The 26,167-nt window shown below is 44.1% G+C and overlaps 1 protein-coding gene across 5 annotated transcripts in view; it reads right to left on the bottom strand.

Annotated features, from left to right (window-relative positions):
• Flnb (filamin B) overlaps positions 1-12,718 on the bottom strand; it is a 153,044-nt gene extending 140,326 nt beyond the window's left edge. For 4 of the 5 annotated variants that reach the window (XM_028853819.2, XM_037208639.1, XM_037208638.1 and 1 more), the window contains exon 1: positions 12,247-12,716. In XM_028853819.2, the coding sequence (XP_028709652.1) occupies positions 12,247-12,538 (292 nt within the window). In that variant the 5' untranslated portion in view covers positions 12,539-12,716. Of the gene's footprint in view, positions 1-12,246 lie in introns of all 5 variants that reach the window. The other variant, XM_028853821.2, reaches the window with a different exon arrangement.
• Positions 12,719-26,167: the final 13,449 nt, after the last annotated feature.

The raw sequence follows: 26,167 nt of genomic DNA, 5'->3' as shown, positions 1-26,167 counted from the left end.
ATGTCAAGGGCCTGGATTAGAGGGGAGAGAAAGTGATACCTAGGGCCAAGAAGGGACAGCTGGTCTCCCAGGGATGGATGGGAATATCCAGCATGCTTTGCTATTTTGCTCCCGGTGAAAGCATGCAAGGTAGTCAGCATCAGCATGAATTATATTGGAAACACCTTATCTTTCCAGCTGTCTACTCTTCATCATTTCTATTAAATCCTGAAAAGGTAAGCAGGAGCTATACCTGTGACATAAAGACTTATTTTCCTAGGGTTAAGTGGGGCCAGTGCTAAGGACACAACAGCATCAGCTGTCATTTCCTAAGCACTTGCTAGGAGCCAGACACATCAACAAGACTGTGATGGAGAATATTTGGAGGTTTTGTTGTCCCCTACCCACTTTGTAGCCCAGGCTGGCTGTGAATTCATCTGCTTCAGACTGTCAAATGCAACCTTTTTTCTCCCCTCCTCCCCCTTTTGGGTAGAGTCTCTCTATTTTGCCCAGGCTGCTTTCAAACTTCTGTGCTCAAACAATCCTGAACCTCAGCAGCATCTGGGAATACAAACCATCATGTCTGTCTGGAAAGCAGGAGAGAGACAGCTTCCTACAGTCAGTCAGAGCAAACAAAAAGTGTCAGGATATTACAATTCTTTCACAGGCCATCTCTTAAACAGAGAAGGCAAAACCAAAAGTGAAAGACATGAGCTGGGGAGATGGCTCAGTCAGTAAGTGCTTGCCACTCAGGTATGAGGATCAGAGTTCAATCCCCAGCACCGGTGAAAAAAGCTGCCTTACCCACCTCAACATCCATGCAAGTACATCCACACATAAACATATGCACACACAGAGAATACAAGTGAGTAAATAACCCCCCCCCCCAAAAAAAGAGCCAGGCATGGTGGTGCGTACCTTTATTCTCATACCAGCATTTGGGAGGCAGAGGCAGGCAGATCTCTGTAAGTTCAAGGCCAGCCTAGTCTGGGTTGAGTTATATAGAGAAACCCTATCTGAAAAAAACAAAAAACAAAAAAAAGGTGTGAGATGGTTTAGCATGTGAAGGTACTTGCCCATGCAAACCTGGCAACCCAAATTAAATCCCTAGGACTTACACTGCAGAATGAGGGAGACAATACTCACAAGTTGTCCTCTGACATCTACACGTGTGATATGGCAATGAATACCCCATCATGCACCCATACACACAATAACAAAAAATACATCTTTAAAAAAACAAAAACAAATCAGAGGGCTGGCAAGATGTCTTGGCAACCAAAGATACCTACTGCCAAGCCTGATGATGACCCAAGTTTCATCTTTGAAACTCACATGGTGGAAAGAAGAAAACCACTCCTCAGAGTAATCTCTGACCTGTACACATGAGACACATGAGGTCTCTCTCTCTCTCTCTCTCTCTCTCTCTCTCTCACACACACACACACGCACACACACACACACACACACACACACACACAGATGCACACTAAAAAATGTTGTAAATAAAAAAATGGGAGGGAATAACATTGCAATAGACAAAAAGAATGAATTAATGGAAGAAAGAAGCCAGTAGGGAAAATAAATTTAAAAAAGAAAATGATAAACTGTGGTGGTTTGAATGAGAATGGCCCACATAGGCTCATACATTTCAATATTTGGTCCCCAGTTGGTGGAACTGTTTGGGAAGAGGCCTGGAGGTGGGCTTTGAGTTTTTAAAAGCTAAACCATTCTCAGTCACGTCTCTCTACCTCCTACTTATGGATAAGATGTAAGCTCTCATCTACTGCTCCAGCACATGCCTGCTTGCCTGCTGCCTGTTCCCCACCATAATGGCCACTGATTCTAATTTTCTATAATCAATGAAAAAGTAACTAAGATACAAGCTGACAATAAAAGTAAAAGAGCCATCAAGAACACTTGGTGTTCCAGGAGTGGTGGCTCCTTTCTGTCATCCCACCCTTTAGGAGGCTAAGGCAGGAGAATTCCCCAAGTTTTGAGTCTGCCTAGGCTACAGTATAAGATTCAGTCTTTAAAAATAAAAAATACCATCATTATTTCTATCCTTAAAACAAGGTTGTCTAGAAGGCCAGAAAATGCTATTAGCCCAAATGGTACCTACCCAATGGCTAATCAAAAACTCAGTGACCTCTTCTCTTACAAACAGTCTCACAGTCTTAGATCTGACTGATCCTGGCCATGGTAGGGCCACCTCTACCCTCCCTTGAGATAATGAGATCACTTCTTCCTCTAGCCTGGGGTGACTCTCACTAGTGGGGGAGGGGTACAAGAAGACAAGGGATGGGTGTGATTTACATGACATTTATGATCCACCAGGACCAGAGTACTGTGACAGGTCAAAGTACCTCCTATCAGAACATTCCAGAAACCTACCCCCAAGACTCCCAAGGAAGTAGCTCGGTCTTTCTGACCCATAGTCCCAAGGAAAGTGTCTGTATCAGAAATGGCTTTCATTCCATCTCCTTTTCCTCACAGGAAACGGAAATGAGATATTCTGTTAGTCTGATGTCCTTTCTATGTACTGGGAAAACAGATCTTCCCTAAGAACATGAAGCCTCAGGATGACATGTGATTTTCAGACCTCTCTATAAGTCCCTAAGAAGGCAAGGAGGAACCAGGCTATCCAACTCCATTCTGCCAGGGGACTTCTGAAACACATTTTAAACTATAGATGTAGCTGAGCAACTAAAAATTAAACTGAGTTTCTCTACTGGGCATGAGACAAAAATCACAACAGTTACCAAACATAATAACTGTTATTAACAGACCCTGGCACTCCCCATAAAAGTTGGTCCTAAAAGCTTTTAAGACACAGGAAGTGGCTGGAACACCCCTGCTCCATGATTGACCAAAACATATTCCTGAACCAAGGGAGACTTCCAAAGTATAATGAGAGGCAAATAAGATTCAATTTTAATGCTGCTCCAAGCACAGTTAGAACCCAAAGGTGAATCTTGGATGAACACCAGTGAGACCAAATGACTGCACAAGAAAGTTCCTGTCCACAGTCTTCCTTCCTGAGAAATGCATCTCTTTTCCCTACTACAACTAAAAGGAGACTGTAAGCCAAACTCCCTGACAGGAAACAAAAACTTCACCGAAGTTCTTTAAAGGTAAGAGTCATGCTTTTCTATGTTTTTTTTTTTTTTTTTACAAAGTAAATAATTAGAAATATAAATTTAAAAACTATATTTATGTATCTGTTTGTGTGCATGCATACATGTGTGCATATGTACCATGCACCAGATATATGGAAGAAATCAGAGGGCAATTTTCAGGTATTCTCTCTCCTTCCAGCATGTGGGTCCCAAGAACTGAACTTAAGTCTTCATGTATGGTGGCAAATATCTCACCAGCCTACAACTATGACTTCTTATATAAGCAGGAATAAATGCTTTAGAAGTAGATTTCAAAAACATAGCTTTACATGATTAAAATCTTGAGGCTGGAGAGATGGTTCAGTGGTTAACAGTATTGGCTACTCTTCCATAAGACCTAGGTTCAATTCCTAGCACCCACATAGCAGCTCTCAACTTTAACTCCAGTTCCAGGGGATCCAATACCCTCACAAAGACATACATGAAGGCAAAACACCAATGCACATAAAATAAAAATAATTATTAAAAAAAGATTAAAATTTTAAACAGCCAGCCACATCCTCACTAGACAAGCTGGGTGTGCCTCAGTTTCCTTTTCTATATGAGGACATTATAACAATAACTACTTCTCTCAAAAGTTGTAATTTAGTTTCCTTTAGCTATGGTTGAGAAGCCTTTATCATAAAGCCTGGTACTTAACAGATACTCAGTTTACTTCTCATGGATCTGATCCTCGGTGGGTTACTATTAATTCACTGTCTGAGCTTCACATGGCAACTAGGGAAACTTTGCTTTCTAGTAGCTGATGCCAACTGTCAGTGTTGAAAGGGTGAGTATGAGGGGCTGAATTAAGTTCTGCATCACAGATCCAAAAATGAGGTGTTTTGCTGGGACACTCACCATTCTCACTTTAAAAAGATGCAAAAAACAAATATCCTGAAATCTGCCAAAACCAAACACATCGCAAGCAAGTCAATGCATTGGGTTTATTATTCAATCCATTGTGCTAAAGACTCTTTTTATTCAGTAAGTTATCTCTTAAATTCCTACTAAGTGCCAAGCTCAGAAACACAGTCCCTGTCTTTGGAACAATTAAGATCCACAGCAGAGGAGACCAAGTTAAATTTGAGAGAGAGATGTGGGTCCTAAGGACAGGCCAAGGACCTCCAGCTGGAAGCGACTGCCCTTGGATATCAATAAAAGAAAAAACATAAAAGGGACATAGAAAGGGCTGTGACAAGAAAGGCACCTGCAGGAAATGGAAAGCTAACCTAGATCCTTCAGGTAACAGTCCTCTGCCCCAGGGCATGCCATCCAGACACCAGCTAGCCACCTTCCGCTGCGGAAGGGCATGACAAGCCACCCACTGGTGCTTCTGAGCAGGATCTACCTACCTCCTCTATTCAGGACACTTTCTGGGTTCTGCCTCCAGATGACCAGAAACATCCTGGTTCTTTCACTATGCTCCCCCTTTTTCTAAAGGAGTTTTGTGAACAGAACCCATAGCTCCACTCAGTTAAGGGAACTAGCAAGTCACAGAGACCTGCTAAGTCTAGGAATGCAGCCCAGTTGGCAGACTGCTTGCCCAGCAATCAAGAAGCCTTGGGTTTGCTGCCCAGCATGGAATAAACAAGGTATGATGGCACATCAGAAGTTCAAGGTCATCCTTGGTTACATGCCAAGTTCAAGGCCAGCCTGGGATACATGTAATCCTGTCTCAAAAAAGAAAAAAGTAACATCTGTCCCCATTTCTAGCAACCTTGTAACTAACAAGTCTGTCACTTATTCTGAGACTCTAGCAAGTGCTTGACAGACTGTGGAATACCAAATCATTCTTGTTTTCTTTGAATCTGTTAAGTCCCTTCAGGAACATGCAGGGAAGTTACAATGATGATTCACACAAGAACTGTGGTACCAACATGATAAAAAGCAAACTTTTTCCTGGAGGGATGGCTTGTAGGGGGCAGAAAAGAACCTGATTTTAGCCTCTAGAAATCTTTCCTACTCTTGCTTGCAAAGGAAGCCTGCCAGTCCCCCAGTCACAACACAAGACGGAAACAAATACCATTTCTTCTTTATAGAAGGAAAGTCAACTGCTTTTTTTTTATCTTAAAAATCTCAATTTGTCATAGTAAATTTACATACTCCCTGCTACAAATCCTCACCCGTTTTCCCTATATAGTGAGGATACCAACATTCCAAGCTAAGTTACAAATAATTGCAACCTCATTGGTTGTCTTTCTATTGGAAAGGAAATTCCAGAAAAGTTGTCTGGCATGGTGAAATCCTTATGAAAATACCCAGTAGAGTGACTGAGCCAGTTAGTCAAAAGAGCTTCAAATCTCCATGAGAAAAGGAATTCATGCCAGCATAAAGGGCCTCAGATACAGAGAACAGGAGTGCTGTGTTAAACACCCAGACCTTTTTCAACAAGCCGGCCCTGAATTTCTCAGGAGGCTGAGTCCTGAATGGGCCCTCAGACCAGCCTCTCTGAGGAGTGAAGGCCATGGGCAACACAAGCTCAGCTTCAAGCACACAGCTTCCTTCCTGCTGGTGGCCAGCCTGAGGCCAGCTGAAAAATGAACAGAAAACCACTGGGTGGAACTGCAGGCAAGATATGCCAGAGCCAAACAAAGGACCACTGCCAGACCTGAGCAGAAAGGAGCCCTGCACTCCTCAGAAAACAGCTTGGTTAATGTTTAAAGGTAGCAGAAGAAAGGGATGGAGAGGTCATTTCTGACAGAGCACAGCTGAGCCAATGTCCATTGTCACCAATGTTCTCATGACATGGCCGGCTCTCACATTTCCCCTTACCTCAGGCAGGCACTGTGAGTTCTTCAGAGGCAGGACAGAAGCTATGAGGAATTCCTAGGACATCCCCTTCCTCACCTCTGGCTTCCAGGTCTTATAGCACAAGGCCCTAACCAGGCACCTCAAAGCAAGCAAGTTTTTGCTGTTCCCCAGTGGGAACCAAAGGCAAAGAAATCATGGAAAAGTCTAAAGATAATGGGGAAAGCACCCTCCACATACCATCAATGCTCCTGATGCTGGAACAGGTAAGGCAAATGGTCCTAAGACTTTCTGTAGTGTGTGAGGAAATTTCTTTCTCTCCCTCCCTCCAATGGTAGTACTGAACACAGGGCCTCATAAATTCTAGATAATTATTCTATCACTGAACTACATCCTCATCGACACCACCCCTCCTTTTTTTTTTTTTTCCACCACTTTGATTTTGAGACAGGATCCCACTAAATTGACTCAATCTCCTGAGCAGGTGAGGCTTGTGTCATCAAGCCCAGCTTGTAGCAAGAAAGTTTAATATTGCAAATGAATAAACTGAAGTAAAACAAAACAAATAAGCCAAACATCACCACCACCCAATCAAGAAGAAAAGTCTCTCCTACAACCTCTTTCTACAATAGAACTATTTTACTTGACAAAGTGTACAGCCTGAGTGACAAGAGAATACTTCAGTCTCACATGTGAGTCCAACCTTCTGAGATTTCAACAGGATACAGTCATCCACATAGTCCAAGACCATAGAAGTGAGTTACATACATGCTCCATACCATAGAATTGAATTACATACATACTCCCGAGCCAAAAATAAATAATACAAATACAAAAGAAAAAGAAGATAATAATGTTTTAAGTAAGTTTACAGTTTTGCATTGGGCCACATTCATAGCTATGCTGAGGAACAAATGACCCTCCAGTTTCTGGTCAGACATAAATGACAGACAGGCACAGCTTGTATCATGCCTAACTTATAAAGGGATATGGATTTCAGCCTTAGTTTTCTCACCTATAAAATGCAAAGACAAAACACTGAGAAGGTGGAAGCAGGATGATCACAAATTTGAGAATAGTCTGTACCATAAAGTGAGACCATATCTCAGAAATAAAATAAAGCATTTCAGGGTTTGCAATGAGGATTAGAATCAATAAGAATTGGATAGACCAATGTGCAGCAGATAAAAGGTATGAAAACTTGTGATATTATAGAAGAGGTTGAGTGGTACACACCTCAAAATTGAGTACTCAGTCAGCAACATCAGAAGGCAAAGATGGTACCAAGAATAAACAAGGAAATGATACAATACTGATGTCCCTGACAATCTGAACTACTCAGAAAAATCAGGTTCTGATGGTAGGGGAGAAGCAGTCAGCAGCTATCAGTGCAGTTCTGTTTCATCACCAATATCGACTAGGTCAGAGTCAATCTATGTTTTTGCTTACAGTACAAAAGAATCCAGCCAAGGAAATTTTACAGTACCAGGACTGGCTGAAAGATGATGAATGGTGGTAACTGTTCTGTGATAAACTTTGCCATAAGACAATAGGTGAAGTAAAAATCCCATCCAATGACTTCATCCCAGCACTTGGTAGGCGGATCTCTGAGTTCAAGGCCAGACTGTCTATGGAAAGAGTTCCAGGAGAGACAGGACTACACAGAGAAACCAACCCTATCGCAAACAAACAAACAAACAAACAAACAAGGAAGTAAGATTTCTAGAACCCTTGGCCATGGCCTAAAAGCTTGGGTTCTGAACATCTTCTGCCCCAAAGTGCAAGGTAGCCACACTCAATCAATTAGCAGCCCACTTGTTGATACCTACTCACAGGGCAGAACCTGGACTTGTGGGCGGGAATGCCTAAAGACATACTTGGCTTCAAATAAAAGCCCTCCTTTCCACAGACTCTCCAAGAACCAAGAATGAAGGCTGGCTGGCATGCTGGCTCCACTATTGCTAGAGCTCAGCAAAGGCCCAGCCACCATCTGGAAATGATTTGGCCCAGAGATTCCTGAACTGGGTGGAAGTTGGAATGACAGGCGCCTGGAGCTCCTGTCCAGCTCAGAAACAAAGCAAGTGTGAATGGACCCTGGGGGCAGCCAGAACATAGCAGGGCCATCCCCTTCCAAGTAGCAGACAATCTCTAGGCAGCTTCTCACTATTTTAGCAAGTAGGATCAACTCTAGCCAACTGAGCTGGCCTCCCAGAGAGATGCTAACTTTGAGCTTCATTTCAGTGTGCAAACCCTTCCAGCCTGACTTGAGATTATCCAACAGTACCTTGTTTAGTTAACAAGCACTCACAGAGCACTTACTATACATCCTGAACTACTTCGGCCACTTAAATTTTTTTATTAATTATTTTATGTGTATGAGTGTTTTGCCTACATGAATATGTATGTTTAGTGCCTATGGAGTTGAGAAGAGGGCATAATATTCCCTGGAACTGGATTTACAGATGGTTAAGCACCTTCCTGTGGGTGCTGGTAATTGAACTCAGGTCGTCTGCAAAAGCATTAAGTGTTCTGACTACTGAGCCAACTCTGTAGGCCCTGTTTTGGCTACTTTTAAAAATACTAACTTGTTTAATCTTTGTAACAACATTTTAAGGTGGTATTATTTCTATTTCAGCATTAGACATATGAGTAGAAATACTTAACAGCTTCTTTGTGCAAGTGAGAATTGAACCAAGACTTCTTAACCTTAACTCTGTATTTCACAGTAATGTTGCAAATGGCCCTGAATGTCCACTCCAACAAAACATGAAGTTTCAATACACACGTATTCTCTGGGGGTCTTAGACTGAATGGTCTGGAAAAACACACTGGCTTATGCTAGCTAGTTCAGGAAGAACCACAAATGGGAACTATCTATAGAACATCAGATTAGTGATGGTAGGACAAAGGGGAGGGAGGAAAAGATCCAAGGTGGCATGGTGACCCACCACCCAGGGACTCAACATCTTGGGAACTCACTAACAATACCTAGGCTGATCCTGTGCAGGTAAGTTAAATAAGCATCAGGGTTGGCTGCATCTTGTAAAAAGGGGTAAAAAAAATTCCTTTTTTAAAGGACCAAACCACAATATATTACCCAAATTTCTAGCAGCCTCAATTGTCATTCTTGGGCTTTGAGACTTCTTTTCTTTCCAAAGTTAGCTGCCCAAAAGTCAGAAAGATTTATATGGAGAAAATATGTAAATAAAACTGCCAACATCTTACCCAAAAAACAAACAAACAAACAAAAACTGTAAGCATGCTGATCCTCCCTGTGAACTGCTCAGACCTAACAAGAAACTAAACAAAACTTTCAATTTTGGTATAGAGCCTAGGGCAGGACCAACTTCTGATGAACCATAAATGTGAGTAAATAGCCGAGGTTGTCTTTCAGAAGTTGCTGGCAGGTATGCCACTGTCCTCTGGCAGCTGTTGACCATCTTATGTCTCACAGCTGGGCCTACAGACATGATTCTAAAGGTTCCCACAATATAAATTGTTGGGAGTTAGCCAAAACATACAATGATGCCCTGAATTCGTCTAGTAATCTCCCCCTGGTTATGGAGTAAAACATGAGCCCCCAAAGAACAGGAAAACTCAACAAAATGCCACCAGTGGAGAAAATAGGTATTCCTCAACAGATTCAACCATAAGACAAAACACAAATTCACTCACCTCCTTAGAGTCACAACATTTAACTCCTGAGCTCTCATCACAGCCCAGAGGATTAATCCTATCACTCATCAAAGGCCCCAGGATCCCTATTGCATCTGAGGCTAAGGTTCAACCTTTGGGTATCCAGCTGTCAACCCAACACCCTGAAACTGCAAAGTGTAGGCTACATAGCCCTTTAATTCAGTGAGAGGGAATGGAGGCTGTATTTTTTTTCATCTCTGACACTAGAAATTAAAAGTTCAAATTCAACAGCTTGGTAAAGCTGCATTCTGGGCCGGGTGCACTGTTTCCCATCTTTAAGTAGGGACACTAACACTAACAACAATGACAGTAACAACAGCAACCATGTGGCAGCCTACAACAGACCCCAGCCCCTGGCCCTCCTGGGACTGCTTGCGAAGATCATTATCAGAAGGACATTAATTACTTTCAATTGGTTATCCTGGATAGTCAATGGGAGTAGTCATCAGAATACAACACATAGTGGGCGGCCCTAATAAAAAGTGCCATGGTGAGCATAAAACTACAGAAAGTATGCAGTGAATAAGCAAACTGAAGTCCAAGCTTGATGACTTTTTATGGTTGCGTCATTACCTACAATATCCCCAGGAGCAGCCTTTGGCTCCATCTCCACCCTCAGCAGCCTGGGCCCCTGGCAAGATGGGAAGGTATCTGGAGAAAATCTGTTTGCTAAGAGATCTTTCTGGAAAGCAACTAGAGAGGAGTTGTATGTGGTCACACCCTCTAACCTAGTAATACCACTTTTGGCAATATGATCCAATAAATATTTTAAAAGGACAAACAAGCAGTACAACCTGTGATGGCCCACCGAAATAAGCTGGACCCATATCAGATGAATGGAAGATAACTGTAGGATGTTAGACAATGGGAGACTCAGGTCTCAACAGGTTCATGAGTGGAAATCATGAAGACCACCAAACAAATCCAGAATGAGACCCACAAGCTTGAAGCACTCCTGTGAAAGCCATGCTGGAAGCAGCTGCCCATGAGTAAACAGCTGGTAAATTAGGCAGTCCTTGACTTTTCTGGTGCTATGGTTTCCTTTTTAAGCGATTCTATGTCATGTTTAACTTCTGGTTTAATTTAAATTTCTTTGTTGAGTTAATTAAATAAACACACATTTTAAAACAAAGAATGGATGCAAGTTGAGCTCAGCCAGGCAGGCCTTGAGAGTCATTCCTCATAGGAAAGAAAACTTCCTGTGGAATTCTGAGGTCCTTCCTCAATAGGGAGATGGGCCCCCAGAAGACAACGGACTCCTGGCAGGGCAGTTTCCTCCACTGAAAAGCCATGCCTGGGAGGGAGATCCGGCTAGGCGGCAGGCTGGTGGTGTAGCTTCCTGGACCTAGGAAGTAGGAAGCTGATCTACCTGCTGGCACAGGTGGGAGGAGGTTCAGTCTAGAAGGAACCCCTTTCCCTGGAGAAAGTCCCACAAGCCACACCCACCTTCCTTTCTGTCACTGGAGTCACTATAATGGCCCTGTTTCCTCCGGAAGAAAACCCAGTCTAAGTAATCCCCTCCATGCACACACAGTGTGAAGTGCCCACATCCTCTGCATCCGTAATACTCTGCACATCCACTGTGTACACAAAAATCTTTGCACACATACATGCTAAATGTGCACGCTCGAATGCCTAGGTCGGCAAAGAAGCGAGTCCGCACTTATACTACAATCCCCTTGTTCCTATGGCCACAAACTTCTTTAGAAACCTCCAACTAATTACTCCAGGCCTTAATTCTCTCACCGCAAGACAGTAGGAAAGAAGACAGACTTAAACGCCTTCTCAGAAAGACCTAGGGAAGTGGGGTGGGGCAGGGGAGAGAAAAACCTTAACTGTCACCTGCTTTAGTTCTTAGCTAGATCGTACTTGCGGTGACCTTGGGCAAGCCAACTAGCCCTCTAAACTTCCCCCTCTTCTGTAAAATGGGTCTAAGAACACCACTGCCCACGGGACATTAAGTATTGAGATAACTTAGAAAGCTGTGGCCACACAATCAGCACTAGTTAAGCCTTCTTCGACAGATATTAATTACTATCACCACTAAATTATCTCAACCTGAGGCAACCCGCCATGCAAAGCCAGAGCTGAGAAGTGAGGACATACCCTATGACGCCCCCTTCCACCCCTAGAGCCCACACCCATTCCGGCTTTGGAAGGGGAGGGGAAGGTCCTAGGTCCTGTCTCCACCGAGGCGGAGAGATCCCAAGCCAGAGAACAGGCGCTTCCTAGGTCTCCCAGACTCCAAGCCAACGCCCTTTCGACTAGGGCGGATCACACTAGGCGCACCTGGCTAGCCTGAAGTAGGAATTTGGTATTTGACTCCAGGGCTCTGCCATCAGGGTCAGCAGATGATTTCCCCAGCTACCCCAAGGGGTCCCGCAATCAAATCTGCAGCTGCGACGGGAAGTTCTTAGTGCTTAATCCACCCACAACACTGCAGCAGCACCGCCAGGCGCACCCTGGCGAGCAATCACGCCAGTTCCCAGCCCACAGATGGCACCGTGGAAAAGGCCTAGGTCCTAGATCTTCATCCCAGGGCTACCTCCCCCCCACCCCCTTCGTCTCGGCGCCTACACCCAGCCTGGGGAAGCGATGCACGGTGGGACGCGCTGCCGATACCCTGATTTCTGCAAACGCAGGGCTGGGCCACAACACTCACCGATGGACACGAGCTTGATGCTTTCGTGGTCCAGGAACTCCAGCGCCACCGACACGTTCTCCAGCTTCATCTGTCGGAAGGTGGGCCGCTGGTGGTACTTGTGGTGCATGCGCTTCTGGCTGAGCACCTCAAGCAGCGCGATAAGCCGTAACCCGTCGCTAAGGTCAGTCTGCAGGTTCCCGATGCGTTTGTTGACGCACTTAAGGTGCTCGTTGCACCAGCGCGTGAACGTGTTCTGCTGAATCTTTTTCCATGGCGCGTCCTCCGCCAGGTCCTTCTCTGTCACTGGCATCCTGGAGGCGGAAAGATTGCACTGAGGCAACGAGCTGCAGGGGCTGATCTAAGAAGCCCCAAGGACCCGGGGAGGGGGAACCGAGGTAAGTGGGAAGGCAGCTCAAACTCGCTGCTACCCAAGCCGCAATAGGAACCGCTCTGCCCTCCTCCACCCACGAGCGCGCAAGTAGCCTGGCCTGGCGCCTGCGCGCTAGGCTGTCCCGCCCCCGGGGTTCCGCCCCGTTCAGACCCTGAAGAAGCGAGCTCCTTAGTTGCGCTCGCCCTCTATGGCCCAAAACCTGCACTACGCCGGGTTGCTTCCTCACTTTCACCAACCCGATGTGATGGCCAGCTAAAAGAAAGAAACCCGGTTGCTGAGCTACTAACTGGCAAAAGTCCTGGGCAGCTCTCACAATATCCGCTTTTCCATCTTCTGGGGACAGCACCTTCACTTCTGAAGGGCAATTTAAAACTTGATCATCTCTGTCGTTACTATTTGCAAACTCTGGTGAGTATTTGGAACAATCTAGGCCCAAAAGTTCCTGCTGTTGTTTTAAAATTTCATCCATCAATCTGGAATTATTTCTCTTGAAAATACCTTGGTGGTCGTAGACGCTAATGTAGGAGATCCCCACGGCCATGCACCACACCATGAGGCTCGCGATGTCCGAGAAGCTGGGCTCCTGCTCCTCCTCGGTGACCACCAGGCCCATGTGCACCAGCAGCTTCTGCAGGGCCCGGCGTCCTGGGCTTTTCTTTGTCGAGTAAATCTCAGTGACAACCTTGCATATGATTAAGTAGGATGGAGGCCTGTATTACCAAAGTCTGGGGAGCATAATTTACTTGATCCTATGTTCTCTTGAATTCTAGAGAACAGCACTGGTTCTGAGAGAATTGAATTCTCGATAGATGTTTAATGTTTTTCCACTGATAATCTCTGGATGGAAAGCGTTCTTTATATTTGATGGACAGTTTTCAGAAAACTTCAATCAACAAGTGTATACAAGTCATGTACATCCAGAATAGAGCAATTTAAATACTAGGCCTCAGAAATCTGAAAACCAGCAAAGAATGTGGGTTTGGAAAGTATGGTCTGGGATTGCCTATCAGATTCTGAAGAATCCGTGTTTCAGCTTTGGATTACAAACCCCATTTATGATTTTTAAAATATACTTGAAATAAAATGATTAAAATGAAAAAAAAAAAGAAGAAGAAAGAAAGAAACCCGGGAAAGGCCGAGAATAAGGGCACTTGCAGAGGCTGGGGACTAGACGGAATGGTCACGTGGAGAGGGAATGTGCCTGTGCCACACATTTGTAGGTTCAATGAGAGTCAGGTGCTTTTTTTCCTGAGCCTGCACGGCAAACAGTAAATTAGACACATTGATTTCCTTATGTCAAGGAACTCAAGCCTTAAACTCTAATGCCACACACACCGTAGTAGCAGTGTTGAAAATGAACACTGTTTTCTATGGATATTAGTTGTCTTTTACTTGTGCAACAAATTACCCAAATCTGGCGTTAAAAATTCTACAATTTCTTATCTTGCATTTCTGTAAGTTAGATGTCCCGAATGAGCTTTAGTGAGGCAAAACTGAGGTCACTGGCCCAATCAATGTATTTCTTGCTGGAACTTGTGAGAAAAAATATGTTCTTTCACCTTTCCAGGTTCTAGAAGCTGTGTGCATGCTTTGGCTTATGATACCTTCCTTATCTTCAAAGCCTGTAAATTGAGACACAAAGTCTTTTTCATCCTTTCATCTTCCGTAGTTCTCCATAGTCACATCTTCCTAGAACTCTCTTAAAGACCCCTTTGATTGTATTGGGTGAGCTGATTAGTCCAGAATGATCTTGTTATGTTTCATTTTACAACTATGATGGCCACGAGGCTCCAAGAAAGGCACCGCCTAAGGAAAGGACTTAATAAATGGGTACTGGCATCCACTGACGTTTTTTCTCTTCCCTTCACTTAAGAATTCCTTTCTCTCCACACTCCAAGCCTAGCTTGGTTATCTCCTCTATAAAGTCACCCTGCTCTCTAGTGTGGGGGAGTATATGGAAATCTAAGGCCTTGAAGAAATTAAAGATACAAGTACTGGGTGGTTTTATGTGTCAACTTGACACAAGCTATAGAATCTTCAGAGGAAGGAACCTCAGCTGAGGAAATGCCTCCTTGAGATCAACCTGTGAGGCATTTTCTCATTTATTGATCAATGGGGGAGGGCCCAGCCCATGGTGGGTGGTGCTATCCCTGGGCTCTCTATAAGAAAGCAGACTGAGCAAGCCATGGGAAGCAAGCCAGTAATCAGCACCCTTCCATGGCCTCTGCATCAGCTCTTAATTCCAGGATCCCGCCCTGTTTGAGTTCTTGTCCTGACTTCCTTCAGTGATGAACAGCAATGCTGAAGTGTAGGCCAAATCAACCCTTTCCTCCCCAACTTGTCTTTTGGTCGTGGTGTTTCATTGCAGCAATAGAAACCCTAAGACAATACATTTCTCACATTGGATCAGTTACACATTGGGCTGCACACCTCACAAACAGCACCAGGTCCATCTCAGTCACTGCCATATCTGTATACCTGGTGTGGGGTTGGCATATGAGAAATGTAGGGAACAAATGAGTGGGTGGGTAGATGACTGGTTGGGTGGATGGATGAATGGATGAGCAGTTGCAGGCTGAGGTGGGCAGCCTTCATCCTTTATCACTGGGGTATGGGGCATCCACAGTGTGTGACCTGATGTTTCAGGCTTGAAGAATCTACATCCGGTCCCTGCCCTGGGTGGGGTGTTGACTCTACTCATTGCTACAAAGCAATTAACTGCAAACAAGTCAATCCAAGGAGATTGATATTAGAAGGCTAAACAGCCCTTCCCTACCTTACAAGGAAAAGAGTAACAAGCTCTTGCTTGTTACCTGTGCCGGCTTCAGGCTCCCAGTATATGCTCACAGTTTCAGCTTTTATTTTCCTTTGGTATGGAAGAAATAACGATACTCTCAGGAGAAAACCCTCCACTTTATCTTAGTGATTTCATTTCCTGTGAGCTCTTCTACACCCTGGAAGTCAACCTGTACCCTTAATTTCATTTTCATTTGCTATCTTACTTTTCTATAACACCAGGTCTAATTATTCCTCAATATTGAATTCCTGATAGTGGGTATGGCCGGGCCTTTGCTATACAGAACTTAATTCACTTAACCCCATTCCTCCTAGAGGTAAAATTTGGCTGTCTACAGGGTGTCACCAGACCAAGCAACCATACAGTTGGGTGTAGAACAATATGGCAAGGCTTCTAGTCCTATATAAAGAAAGACTGTATATGTGTGTATTTTACCTGTCAGTGTGTAAAATACCTCTGGCATGATTCATAAACAAATAGCAATATTGGAGACAAAGTAGGAAAGGCATTTTCTTTCTGCATTTTAAGCCATAGTAAACTCACTCATGTGTGCCCCTCTAATCTCTCCAACAGGATCTCATGTAGTTCAAGTTAGCCTCAAACTCTTCATGTAGCCAAAGATAGCCTTAAACTCTTGATCCTCCTGCCTCTACCTCCTAAAAGTGCTGAGATTATAAGAATGTACCACCACACTGGCCTTAGGATTTTTAAAAGGCAAGTAAATTAATATTTGTAAAATTAAGATTTCAGGTTGGAGGTTCAACTCAGTGACAGAACAGCTATGTAGCACAGTGTTGCTTGTCAGTGGAAAAAGCTGACAAGTCCCGCCCCGTCATGTGTTCCCCCTGCCCCCTCCGACTCTGTGGTCAAAGTAAGCCTCACCTGTGATTGGGGGGGGTGTGCTACTGACCTCCCCCTCCATAGGATATGATGAGAGGGACACTTCATCTCTGATTTTTTCCCCCTTTAAAACACATAGCTCTTGCTGGGTGGTGGTGATGCATGCCTTTAATCTCAGCGCTCGGGAGGCAGAGCCAGGCGGATCTCTATGAGTTCAAGGCCAGCCTGGGCTACCAAGTGAGTTCCAGGAAAGGTACAAAGCTACACAGAGAAATACTGTCTTGAAAAAACAAAACAAACAAACAAAAAAACCACATAGCTCTTAATAGAGGCCTTTGTCTGCCTATAGTCTCAAAGCAGGAAGAAGCAAGGGATTGAGAGTTTGAGACCCGCCTCCCTCTTGGCCACATAGTGAACTCCAGGCTAGCCTTAGCTATAAAGGAATATTGTCTTAAAAACAGTAACAACAACCAACACACACACACACACACACACACACACACACACACACACACACACACACCCCAAATTTGAGTGAGGAGTAAATCAAAGAAATCAAAGAAATAGCTATGATTTGGGGGAAGTGTTGTATTGGTGAAATTATTATGGCCACTCCAGGTAGCTAAAAGGGAGGTTTATTTTGTGGGGTAACTTACAAGTGAAGGGATAGGTTACAGGGTCTAAGAAAGGTGTAGCGCCGTCCGGCAATGTTCTCTGGAGAACTCTGCTCAGTCTGCCTCCAGAGTCCAGGGTCCAGGAACCAAGAGAGCCCCCGCATCCGGATCTCGGGTCTTCAGCATCCTCTCTCAGCCCTGCTTTGTAGGAGTGACCATTACTGAAGCCTCAATGGGGGTTGGAACTTCCAGGTCAAAGCTGGAATGGCTACCCACTACATCTCCCCCTTTTGCCTAAATAAGAAGGTTCTAACCTAATACAAGACTACATACAAAGGAATGGTTATCAAATATTGTTCAGGAGTCATGAGGGATAATGACCTAGATAAGATGGAACTACAATCAATGTGAACAATATCAAGCAAGAAACACATATTAAAATTCAGAGAAGTCTATAGCGTGGGTAAATGGCATGTTATAAAGATCATTCCAAAAGGTGTCCTATCCTAAAGAACCTGAATCTAATACTTAACATGTTCTATCTAAGATATTAAATATATATACTAAGTTGTAACTATAACTGCTAGTCTTCAATCCCATCAAAGACCTGAGAAGGAACATAATGGTACCTGAGAAATGGTAGATGGATGCAAGCAACTTTCAGGAATCTTGCAAGAGTAGACAGAGACAGCTGGCGGCCTGGACAGTCACCTAATGTTTCTCAGCATTGTTGGTGCATTCAAATTGGCTACAGGCCTAGAGTATCTAACAGACCATTTTCAGAAGCAGGAATTCTGAAAGACCATCTTACCCTGTCTTGGCAAAGTTCAGAAGTCACTTTTCTTTGCGTCCCACTTGTCCAGAAAAACAGCACTCATATTGTCAGCAGTTGAGGCAAGGGCAGCTCTTTGCCCAATAGGCCATTTTGTGCCAAGAAGACAAACTTCCAAATGGTCTTAGAACCAAGAGAGCCCCCGCATCTGTATCTCGGGTCTTCAGCGTCCTCTCTCAGCCCCACCTTGTAGGCATGACAGTTACCGAAGCCTCAATGGGGGTTGGAATTTCCAGGTCAAAGCTGGAATGGCTACCCACTACAGTGTTGTATGTTTTAAGTTTGTGTGTGTGTGTGTGTGTGTGTGTGTGTGTCTGTCTGTCTGTCTGTCTGTCTGCAGGTGCCACAGTGGGTGTGTAGACATTAGAGGACATCTTGTAGGAGTCAGTTTTCTTTCACCATCTGAGTTCTGGGGATCAAACTCAGATTGTCAAGCTTTGTGCCAAGTTTCTTCGACTGCTGAGCTATTCATAGGCCCTGTTTTTGTTTTCCTTTTGAGATAGGGTCTTATGCATTCCAGGCTGAACTATCTCTATAGCTGAAGATGAACTTTGATCCTTCTGCTCCTACCTCCCAAGTGCTAGGATTACAGTCACGTACCATCATGCACCATGTGATGCTGGGGATTGAATCCAGGGCTTCATATAGGCTACATCCTCTAGCTCTCTTTCAGTTTCTTTAAAACAGGGTCTTATGTAGACCATGCTGGTATTATCATGAGTTTCTGGTTCTCCTGCCTCAGCCTCTCAAGTTCTGAGCATATAGGCATGTACCACCATGCCACCCAGCTGGAGCCTTCTTGAATAGAAACTTTGGCTCCCTTTCTCTCCACTGGTCCATGGTTATGGTGGCAGTGGGTGTCACTTGCAAGGGACCTCTCTTGGCCTCTATATCTGTCTTTGTGCTGTCATATATTGGATACATAGGGGTTGATCAATTACTATCAGCAAGATTACATCCCAGTTACTAAGGCACAGGCTTGATATGTGGCTAAATATTTTATTTCATAGCAATGTGACCTCATTCAAGGAATAAGAAATTAGAGTTAAGCAGACTCCTTTTTATAGGCCCTTGATAAGCTTGTAAGCTGCCCACATGTCCCTTCAGAAGGCGTCATCAATATGTGTGGGCAGCCAGCAAAGTTCTGTCCTCCTTGATTTCTTCTGGCCTCCGACTAAATCCTTCTGGATGTGTTTTGGTTCACTACAAAGCACATTTTTTTTTCTAACCCTCCTCCAATATTGTTTTCTTTCTCTACTTGCCTCCTGTTAGACTGACAGGGCCAACTCATATTTATTTCTCATATTGAAACAGCTCCACCCAAACCCAGATGAAGGCCAGGCCAACATCAGACTGTGTCAGCAAAATTGCTGTGGAAATGTCCCTATCTGATGAGTCCTTCTCTGACTCATCAGACCCCAGGATAACCTTTCTGGTGCTCAGAGTCCCCTCACTGCAGATCTCTGCAAGATTCTTTCTCTGGGAGGGGGAAAGACTGCAGGGTCAGTAGGTCTGGAGACCAGAGCTTGGGTGCTGCATCTACTACTGGTCAGCAAGCTTCCAGTTCAGGCGCAGAGTTTCTGAATCTTGCTTAGTTTTCCCACTTGTAAAATAGGATAAGGTCTCTTTCATAAAGAACATTCAAAAGCAAGGGCTAGGGATGTAGACCAATTAGTAGAGTGTTTACTTAGCATGTATGACACCTGAGTTCAATCCCATGAACATCTTGAGCATCTTTGTTATACCACCCTGATTTAGGAGATGGTGGGGAGTCCAATCCAGGTCTTTTGGTATGCTAGATTGGCATTTTTGACTACTGAGCTTCACACCCCCAACATAACCTCAAACTTCTGATCCTCCAGCCTCCTGGATATCGAAACTGTGGCTTTATGCATACTACACTACAAACTAAGCCCTCTACAAACTAAGCCACAGCTCCTCATATGTTCTTTACTTTTTTTTTTTTTTTTTTTTTTTTTTTTTTTTTTTTTTTTTTTTTTTTTTGTGGATAGGGTTTCTCTGTGTTGCCCTAGCTGTTCTGGAACTTACTCTGAAGACCAGCTGGCCTTGAATTCGGAGATCTGCCTGCCTCTGCCTCCCAAGTGCTGGGATTAAAGGTATGCCCCGCTACCACCAAGCTTTGTTTCTTAAGGAAGGGTATTTGTAATACAAGGTCCAAAGCTGATTATGAAGGAGGAGTATATCCTTAAGTAACCACACCCGCAGCCTGCTAATGTCTGAGGAACTACAGAACTGGCAATCTCACCTTTCTCCTCCATTACTCATGCATTCTGCAATCTTCACCTCAGAATCTGTTTCTAGGACAGCCTAAACTACATCAAACAGGGGTAGCTTTGTCTCCAGAGACACTGTCACCATGAAAGAGATAAGATGTTCCTTCCAATTACTGGCCAAGGACGTTGCCAAACATACAATGGATGAAACAGTTCCCTCAGGACAAGAACTATCTAGCGCCTGCTGCTAATAGTGCTGAAGTTAAAAATCCAGGCTCTAAGTTAAGACACAAAGTGACTCCCTGCTGGTTATAAACCTGTTTCAATAGAATGTCCTAGCAAAGCCTAGCTGTGGAAAAGCAGCTTGGACCTGGGCTGGGTCCCAAGAGAGCAGGATTTCCTCTAGCTTTTCCTTACACCTTCCCCTTAGTACAAGTTTTTGGGCAGCTGTCTCTACCTCACAACAGATCCAGTACAAGGACTAGTACAAAGACTGGCTTGGCCAATTAGAAACATGAATTTGAGGAGGTGTTGGGGGACACTGGAGGAGCTGGAGGGAGGAGAGTAGCAGGGTAGTGATATAATACAATACTCATATATGAAATTCTAAAAAAGAAAAAGAAAAACAAACAAACAAAAAAAACAAAACAAAACAAAACAACAACAACAAAAAACAAAGCCTGAAACCAAAGGCCAGGCAGTGGTGGAGCCCACCTTTAATCTCAGAATTTGGGAGGCAGAGGCAGGCATATCTCTGAGTTTGAGGCCAGCCTGGTCTACAGAGTGCGTTCCAGGGTAGCCAGAACTGTTACACAGAGAAACTCTGTCTTGAAAAACAAACAAAAACAAACAAACAAACAAACAGACAGACAATAAAAAAGAACTCCCCCAGATGTGCTGGCTAGTTTTATGTCAATGTGACACAATTAGAGTCATCTGAAGGAGGGAACCTCAAATGAGGGAATGTTCCCATGAGATCTGGCTATAAGATATCTTCTTAATTAGTGATTGATGGGGGAGGACCCAGCTGATTGTATGTGGAACTATGCCTGGACTGGTGGTCCTGGTTTTTTTGTTTGTTTATTTGTTTTAAGACAGGGTCTCTCTATATAGCTCTTTCTGTCCTGGAACTCACTCTGTAGACCAGACTGGCCTTGAACTCATAGAGATCTGCCTGCCTCTGCCTCCGGAGTGCTAAGATTAAACTTGTTCTCCATGATTCCCTGCTAGGTCCTGGGTTCTGTAAGAAAGTAGACTGAGCAACCCATGAGGAGCAAGCGAGTAAGCAGCCTCTTTATCATATCCTGCCTTCAGGTTCCTTCACTGTTTTGAGTTCCTCTTCTGAAGTGCTATGGGCAATTAATGACTGTTGAAAGAGGGAGAATTCGTCTTCCCTAGGAATGAGACCCCTAATTAGCTATGCAATACCAAATGGTCAACTCTAAAAACATATACAGAAAAAGCAACACTAAATGGACTTAGCAGGTCATATTCTTATATTTGCTCATATGTATATATATTTACATACATAAACATTCATATATGTACACAATATATATGTAACAATAATGATAAAAAAGAGAAAGAATTTGGGGGAGGACAACACGGGGGGTTGTAGGGAGGAGACAGAAGGGGTGATGCAAATATAGTTATATATGAAATTAAAATTTTTTTCATTACTTTTTAAAAAAAGATGAAAAAAAGAAAACCCCTTCTGCAAACCATGGTGGTTGGTTTAGGATTGGAATGTGATTCAAGTCAATCAGAATATTTTTTGTTTGTTTTTTTCAGAGAATTCTCAGGCAGACTCCCCTTATACTAGGACCTGGGGCATCCTACAGACAGTTTGGCTGCCATATAGGGAATAGGGCAGAGTTCTGGTGACAATACTCAGTGGGATGAGTCAGAACTTTCCCTTTTTTGGAATTGTTTCTCAGTCTTGACTAATAGGGCCTGGTCTCTCACACAGGACTGGGAATTTCCTGGTCTTTTATCTCATCTTTAAGCACCACACCCTCTTCCCTTCCAGATCCTGGGTGAGGGCTGGCAGGCAGATGTAACTGCCCAGTTATGAACTTGTTACTCGTGGGTACCTGGCTGGCAGAGACCACCTTATTTAGTCTCCTCAGTCATCACTCAAATGAAAAACTGCTGCTGGGAGAGAGCTATCCCTATCTTGGAGGAATGCTTGGGATGGGACAATAGTTTTTCTCTGGAAGGCTCCAGAGCAATTAATTTACAGAACTCCAGTAGCCCAGTTCACTCTGTCCTGATGCTGGTCTAGTTTGGATATTCAAGAGAGCTGCCTATGCATTTTAAATTGAGCTTTAGGTCCTAAATCTACTGGGTGAACAGGAACCATTTCCTTTCTCTAGACCTTAGTTTCCTCATGAGCTATCTCTAGACAATAGATGACCAGACCCCCAAGGGAGGTCATCACTGAGATCACTAAAGGAAACAGCAAGCATGAAGAACTTGGAAAACAGCCAATACATTTAGGAAATAACAGTATTCTGAAAATATTTCCTTTTTAATTTTTAAAATTACAGGGTATGTGTGTTTAAGTGTGTGTGTGTGTGTGTGTGTGTGTGTGTGTGTGTGTGTGTGAGAGAGAGAGAGAGAGAGAGAGAGAGAGAGAGAGAGAGAGAGAGAGAGAGAGAGAGAGAGAGAGAGAGACAGAGAGAGGACTCTGGAGTCAGTTCTCTCTTTCTACCATGTGAGTTCCTGGAGTCCTGGAGTCTAACTCATCAGGATCAGCAAGTGCTTCTACTCACTAAGCCATCTTGCCAGGCCCCTTGAAAATATTTTCTGTTTGAATCTCCAGGTCCTCTCTCCCATCTAAACTAGGAGGTAGAATTCTGTGACCCACAGTCAGGCCGTGGGTGTGGAAATGGGCACACTCCCGGGGGCCTTCCTCCAATGGTCTGTTGGTGCTGGATGATCATCACTCCCCTCCCCCCACCCCCAGCCCCATCCCCCGCCCCAGCCCCTCATTCCTGTGAGTCAGCCTTATTCTTTAAAGTCAAGTAAAGGAAAGCCCACAGTTCACTTCCTGCATCTCCAAAGAAAGGCCTAGAATCTCTGGATCAGGATTGACTTCTTGTCACTGCCCAGGCCTGATAAGAAGAGTAGTAGGGTCTGAGTCAGCTGGGAGTCGCTGCTTAAGGATCCTCCTCTGTTCAGGGCCTGCTGCCAGCATGCTGGGGCCCAGACCTCACCCTTATAAGAAGTTATATTGGAGTCAAGGGCCATGATTCTCACCCCTTAGTTCTTCAGTGCCACCTAATGAAGAATCAGCTCAAACTCCTTGGGAGTTGCAGCAGGCCAGTGCTAGGTCTCAAACTTGGGACAAATGGCTGACGCTGACCTCCAGTTTCTCCCTGGATCCCTCAGTCCCTATCCATTTCAGGGTGTGGCTGGCATACTCCACTCCCTACCCTAAACTCAAGCCTAGGGGCTGGGCTACCTAGGGGCTTCCCCTAGCTGTCCTTCCCTATATAATCCAGTCATTTTGGTTACCTGGCCCTTTTGATCTACCCTTTACTCTCTTGACCAGTCTGGCTCTCCCTTCTCTCCTCCTCCTCCTCCTCCTCCTCCTCCTCCTCCTCCTCCTCCTCCTTCTCCTCCTCCTCCTCCTCCTTCTCCTCCAATGGGCCAGCTCAGGGTCGTGCCCACTCTGAATTCTCCTGGATGTCCAGCTATGTTCTCCCTTTTATCTACAATAAACTTTCTACTCCACCATACCTAGGAGCAGTCACAGCCTTTCCTTTTTTCTTTCTTTCTTTCTTTTTTTTTTTCTTTCATTCAGCCAGGAAGTGAAGTGGCCTCTCCTTGGACTCCATCAGCCATGCTGGCCTAGGGAGTGGAGCAACCATGAGGATTGTGAGGAAACAAGCAGTGAAAAGGTGAGAGGTAGTTGGTGCTCTGCCTCCTGCTCGAGAACTGCCCTGGGAGAAACTTGGCCTTCACCCTCCCCAAGGTCCACCAGCCTACCAATGTAGTATTTGGTGTTTGCTCCTCCATGACCTTGGGCTATAGGGCCTGAAGGAGGCAGTGCTTCCTGCCATTGTCACACACCCCTTCTCCCTGCTCCTGCCTGCAAGGAGGGTTTGCTCCTGGTCAGATCAGAGAACAACTTCAGCTTTCTACTGCATTCTGTATTTGTGAGTGTATTTCCTCAATTTATATCTTAATAAATTGTGTTACCCATTTAGTAGACTCACATGGATTGATCTTAATAAATGATGCCCACGTGACAAAAAGACCCCACACTCCCTGTAGCTCCTGCCCACAGCCTCTGCAGCAGCAGTGACGCTGGTTTGCTCAGAGGCTTGTGTGTGCACTGCAGGTCAGCCTTGCTACCACCCCAGAGCCACTTGGTCCCAACCACGTGGATCTGAGCCCCACGTCCCCTCACCCCCCAAGGAACACCTTATCCCTGCTCAGGTGACTAGGGGCAAACAGCAGCCCAGTGGAGAGTCTATGGACCAGGCAGCTCACTCAGCATGTGAGTCAGTCACTTTCTGGCCAGGCAACTCACAAGGCGGCATCTCTGTGACCACTGCCAGAAGCGCGTGCATTCTGTGGTGGAGAGAGCACCAGAGAAAGGTGCCCGCACTAGGTGCCTTTCTAGGTCTGTGCTTGTAGCGGCCAGATACGGTCAGACTCCCGCCTGGTTAGAGACTACCAGCAGACCATTCCTTTACTTTTAAAACTTACCGATGTAGCTGCTGCCAACTCCATCTTTTGAAACTCCCGCTGCCGCTGCCATTTTGTGCACAGCCACCACAGAGTTCACGTACACAGCCAGTGTCTGCAGGTGCCAGGCAGTGCTCTAATAGTTTGTTTGGTGTATTGTCTCAGCTGTTGTGATCCCGGCAGCTCTGTCTAGTACTCATGGGTACTAGGTGGGGGTTGCCTGGGTAAGAGCATAATTCATAGGAGCCATTCAGGGAGCCTGAGTCAGCTCACACCAGACCTGTTTTTGTGCCACACCTGCGACACCTACTGGCCAAGCAAAAATACTACATCCAAAAATCATCCAATGAACCAGCCATTCACCTCACCTAGTTAATTACAACTGGAACATCTGGCAGTCTTTTGAGGATTTGATCTGAGGTAAATTACTTGATAATTTTACACCTTAAACTGATTAATAAATAAACAAATTAATAAAATTTTTCTTTACAAATTTTGAATATTTCTGGCAGACTAATTTTACCACTCAGGAACTTAAAAACCTTTTTGTTTGTACTATGAATGAAATTTACAAGACATATATGACCATCCTGGAACATATGCAGCATTCACCATATTTGCAATTACCATTGTGATTCATCTCATATCACTGAAAAATTGGCTTAATAGTAACACCAAAAATGAGACATTAATAGGACTGATACAGGACTTAAATAGTATTCTTTCTTAGAATCTGTCAATTTACCACAAGAACTTAGTTCTTTCATAGTGATTTGACAACCAGATTTAATTCTATTGATAATTATGAATATTTAATGGATAAAACAATAACTCTTCAGAGCAATCTTAATACCATTCAGATAATTTCTAAGGAGGAAAGATCATTGCTAATTGATAGAATAAAACCTTTGGAATCATGTTTCTGGTGAACATAAAAAATTTTATGATTCCATGAAATCTCTAGAATCCTTTACAACAGAGGAGGTTCAAACACTGCAAAAGGCAGTAGTTAATTGATTTTAAGCTCTGGAGGAGTCTCTCAGTAAGAATAATAAAAGAACTAATAAGCAGAAGGTCAGAGCCACACAAGTAATAACAATGCCAGGTGGCTCTTATAAAATGGCTTATCCTATCACCACCCATGAGAAGCCAGCAGATTATATTCCTGAAGAATATATAGAATGTATCTGGCAACCTATTCATATGAGAAATTTTAAAAAATATTGTTAGTCACCTATGGAATACATTCAACATATGTAAAACAGATGTTAAATACATGGTCTTCTAGAAATAGAATCATACCAGATGACTGGAATCAGTTAATTTCAGCTGTATCAGAGTACATCCAGCAGTTACAATGGAAAAACTGGTTTAGAGAACCTTGAACAGCAAGGTAATATCAGAGGCTTTGAGATCTTCCTCAGTGTTATTTCAGTAAAGCCTTGCAGCACCCTGATAGGCAGCTTCTCTTGACCTAATTTTTTTTTTTTTTTTTTTTTTTTTTTTTGGTTTTTTGAGACAGGGTTTCTCTTG

Source organism: Peromyscus leucopus, chromosome 9, assembly GCF_004664715.2.
Source record: "Peromyscus leucopus breed LL Stock chromosome 9, UCI_PerLeu_2.1, whole genome shotgun sequence".
Classification (NCBI taxonomy): domain Eukaryota; kingdom Metazoa; phylum Chordata; class Mammalia; order Rodentia; family Cricetidae; genus Peromyscus; species Peromyscus leucopus.
Note: the sequence above shows the minus strand (reverse complement) of the source record. Positions and strands in the feature narration are given on the sequence as shown.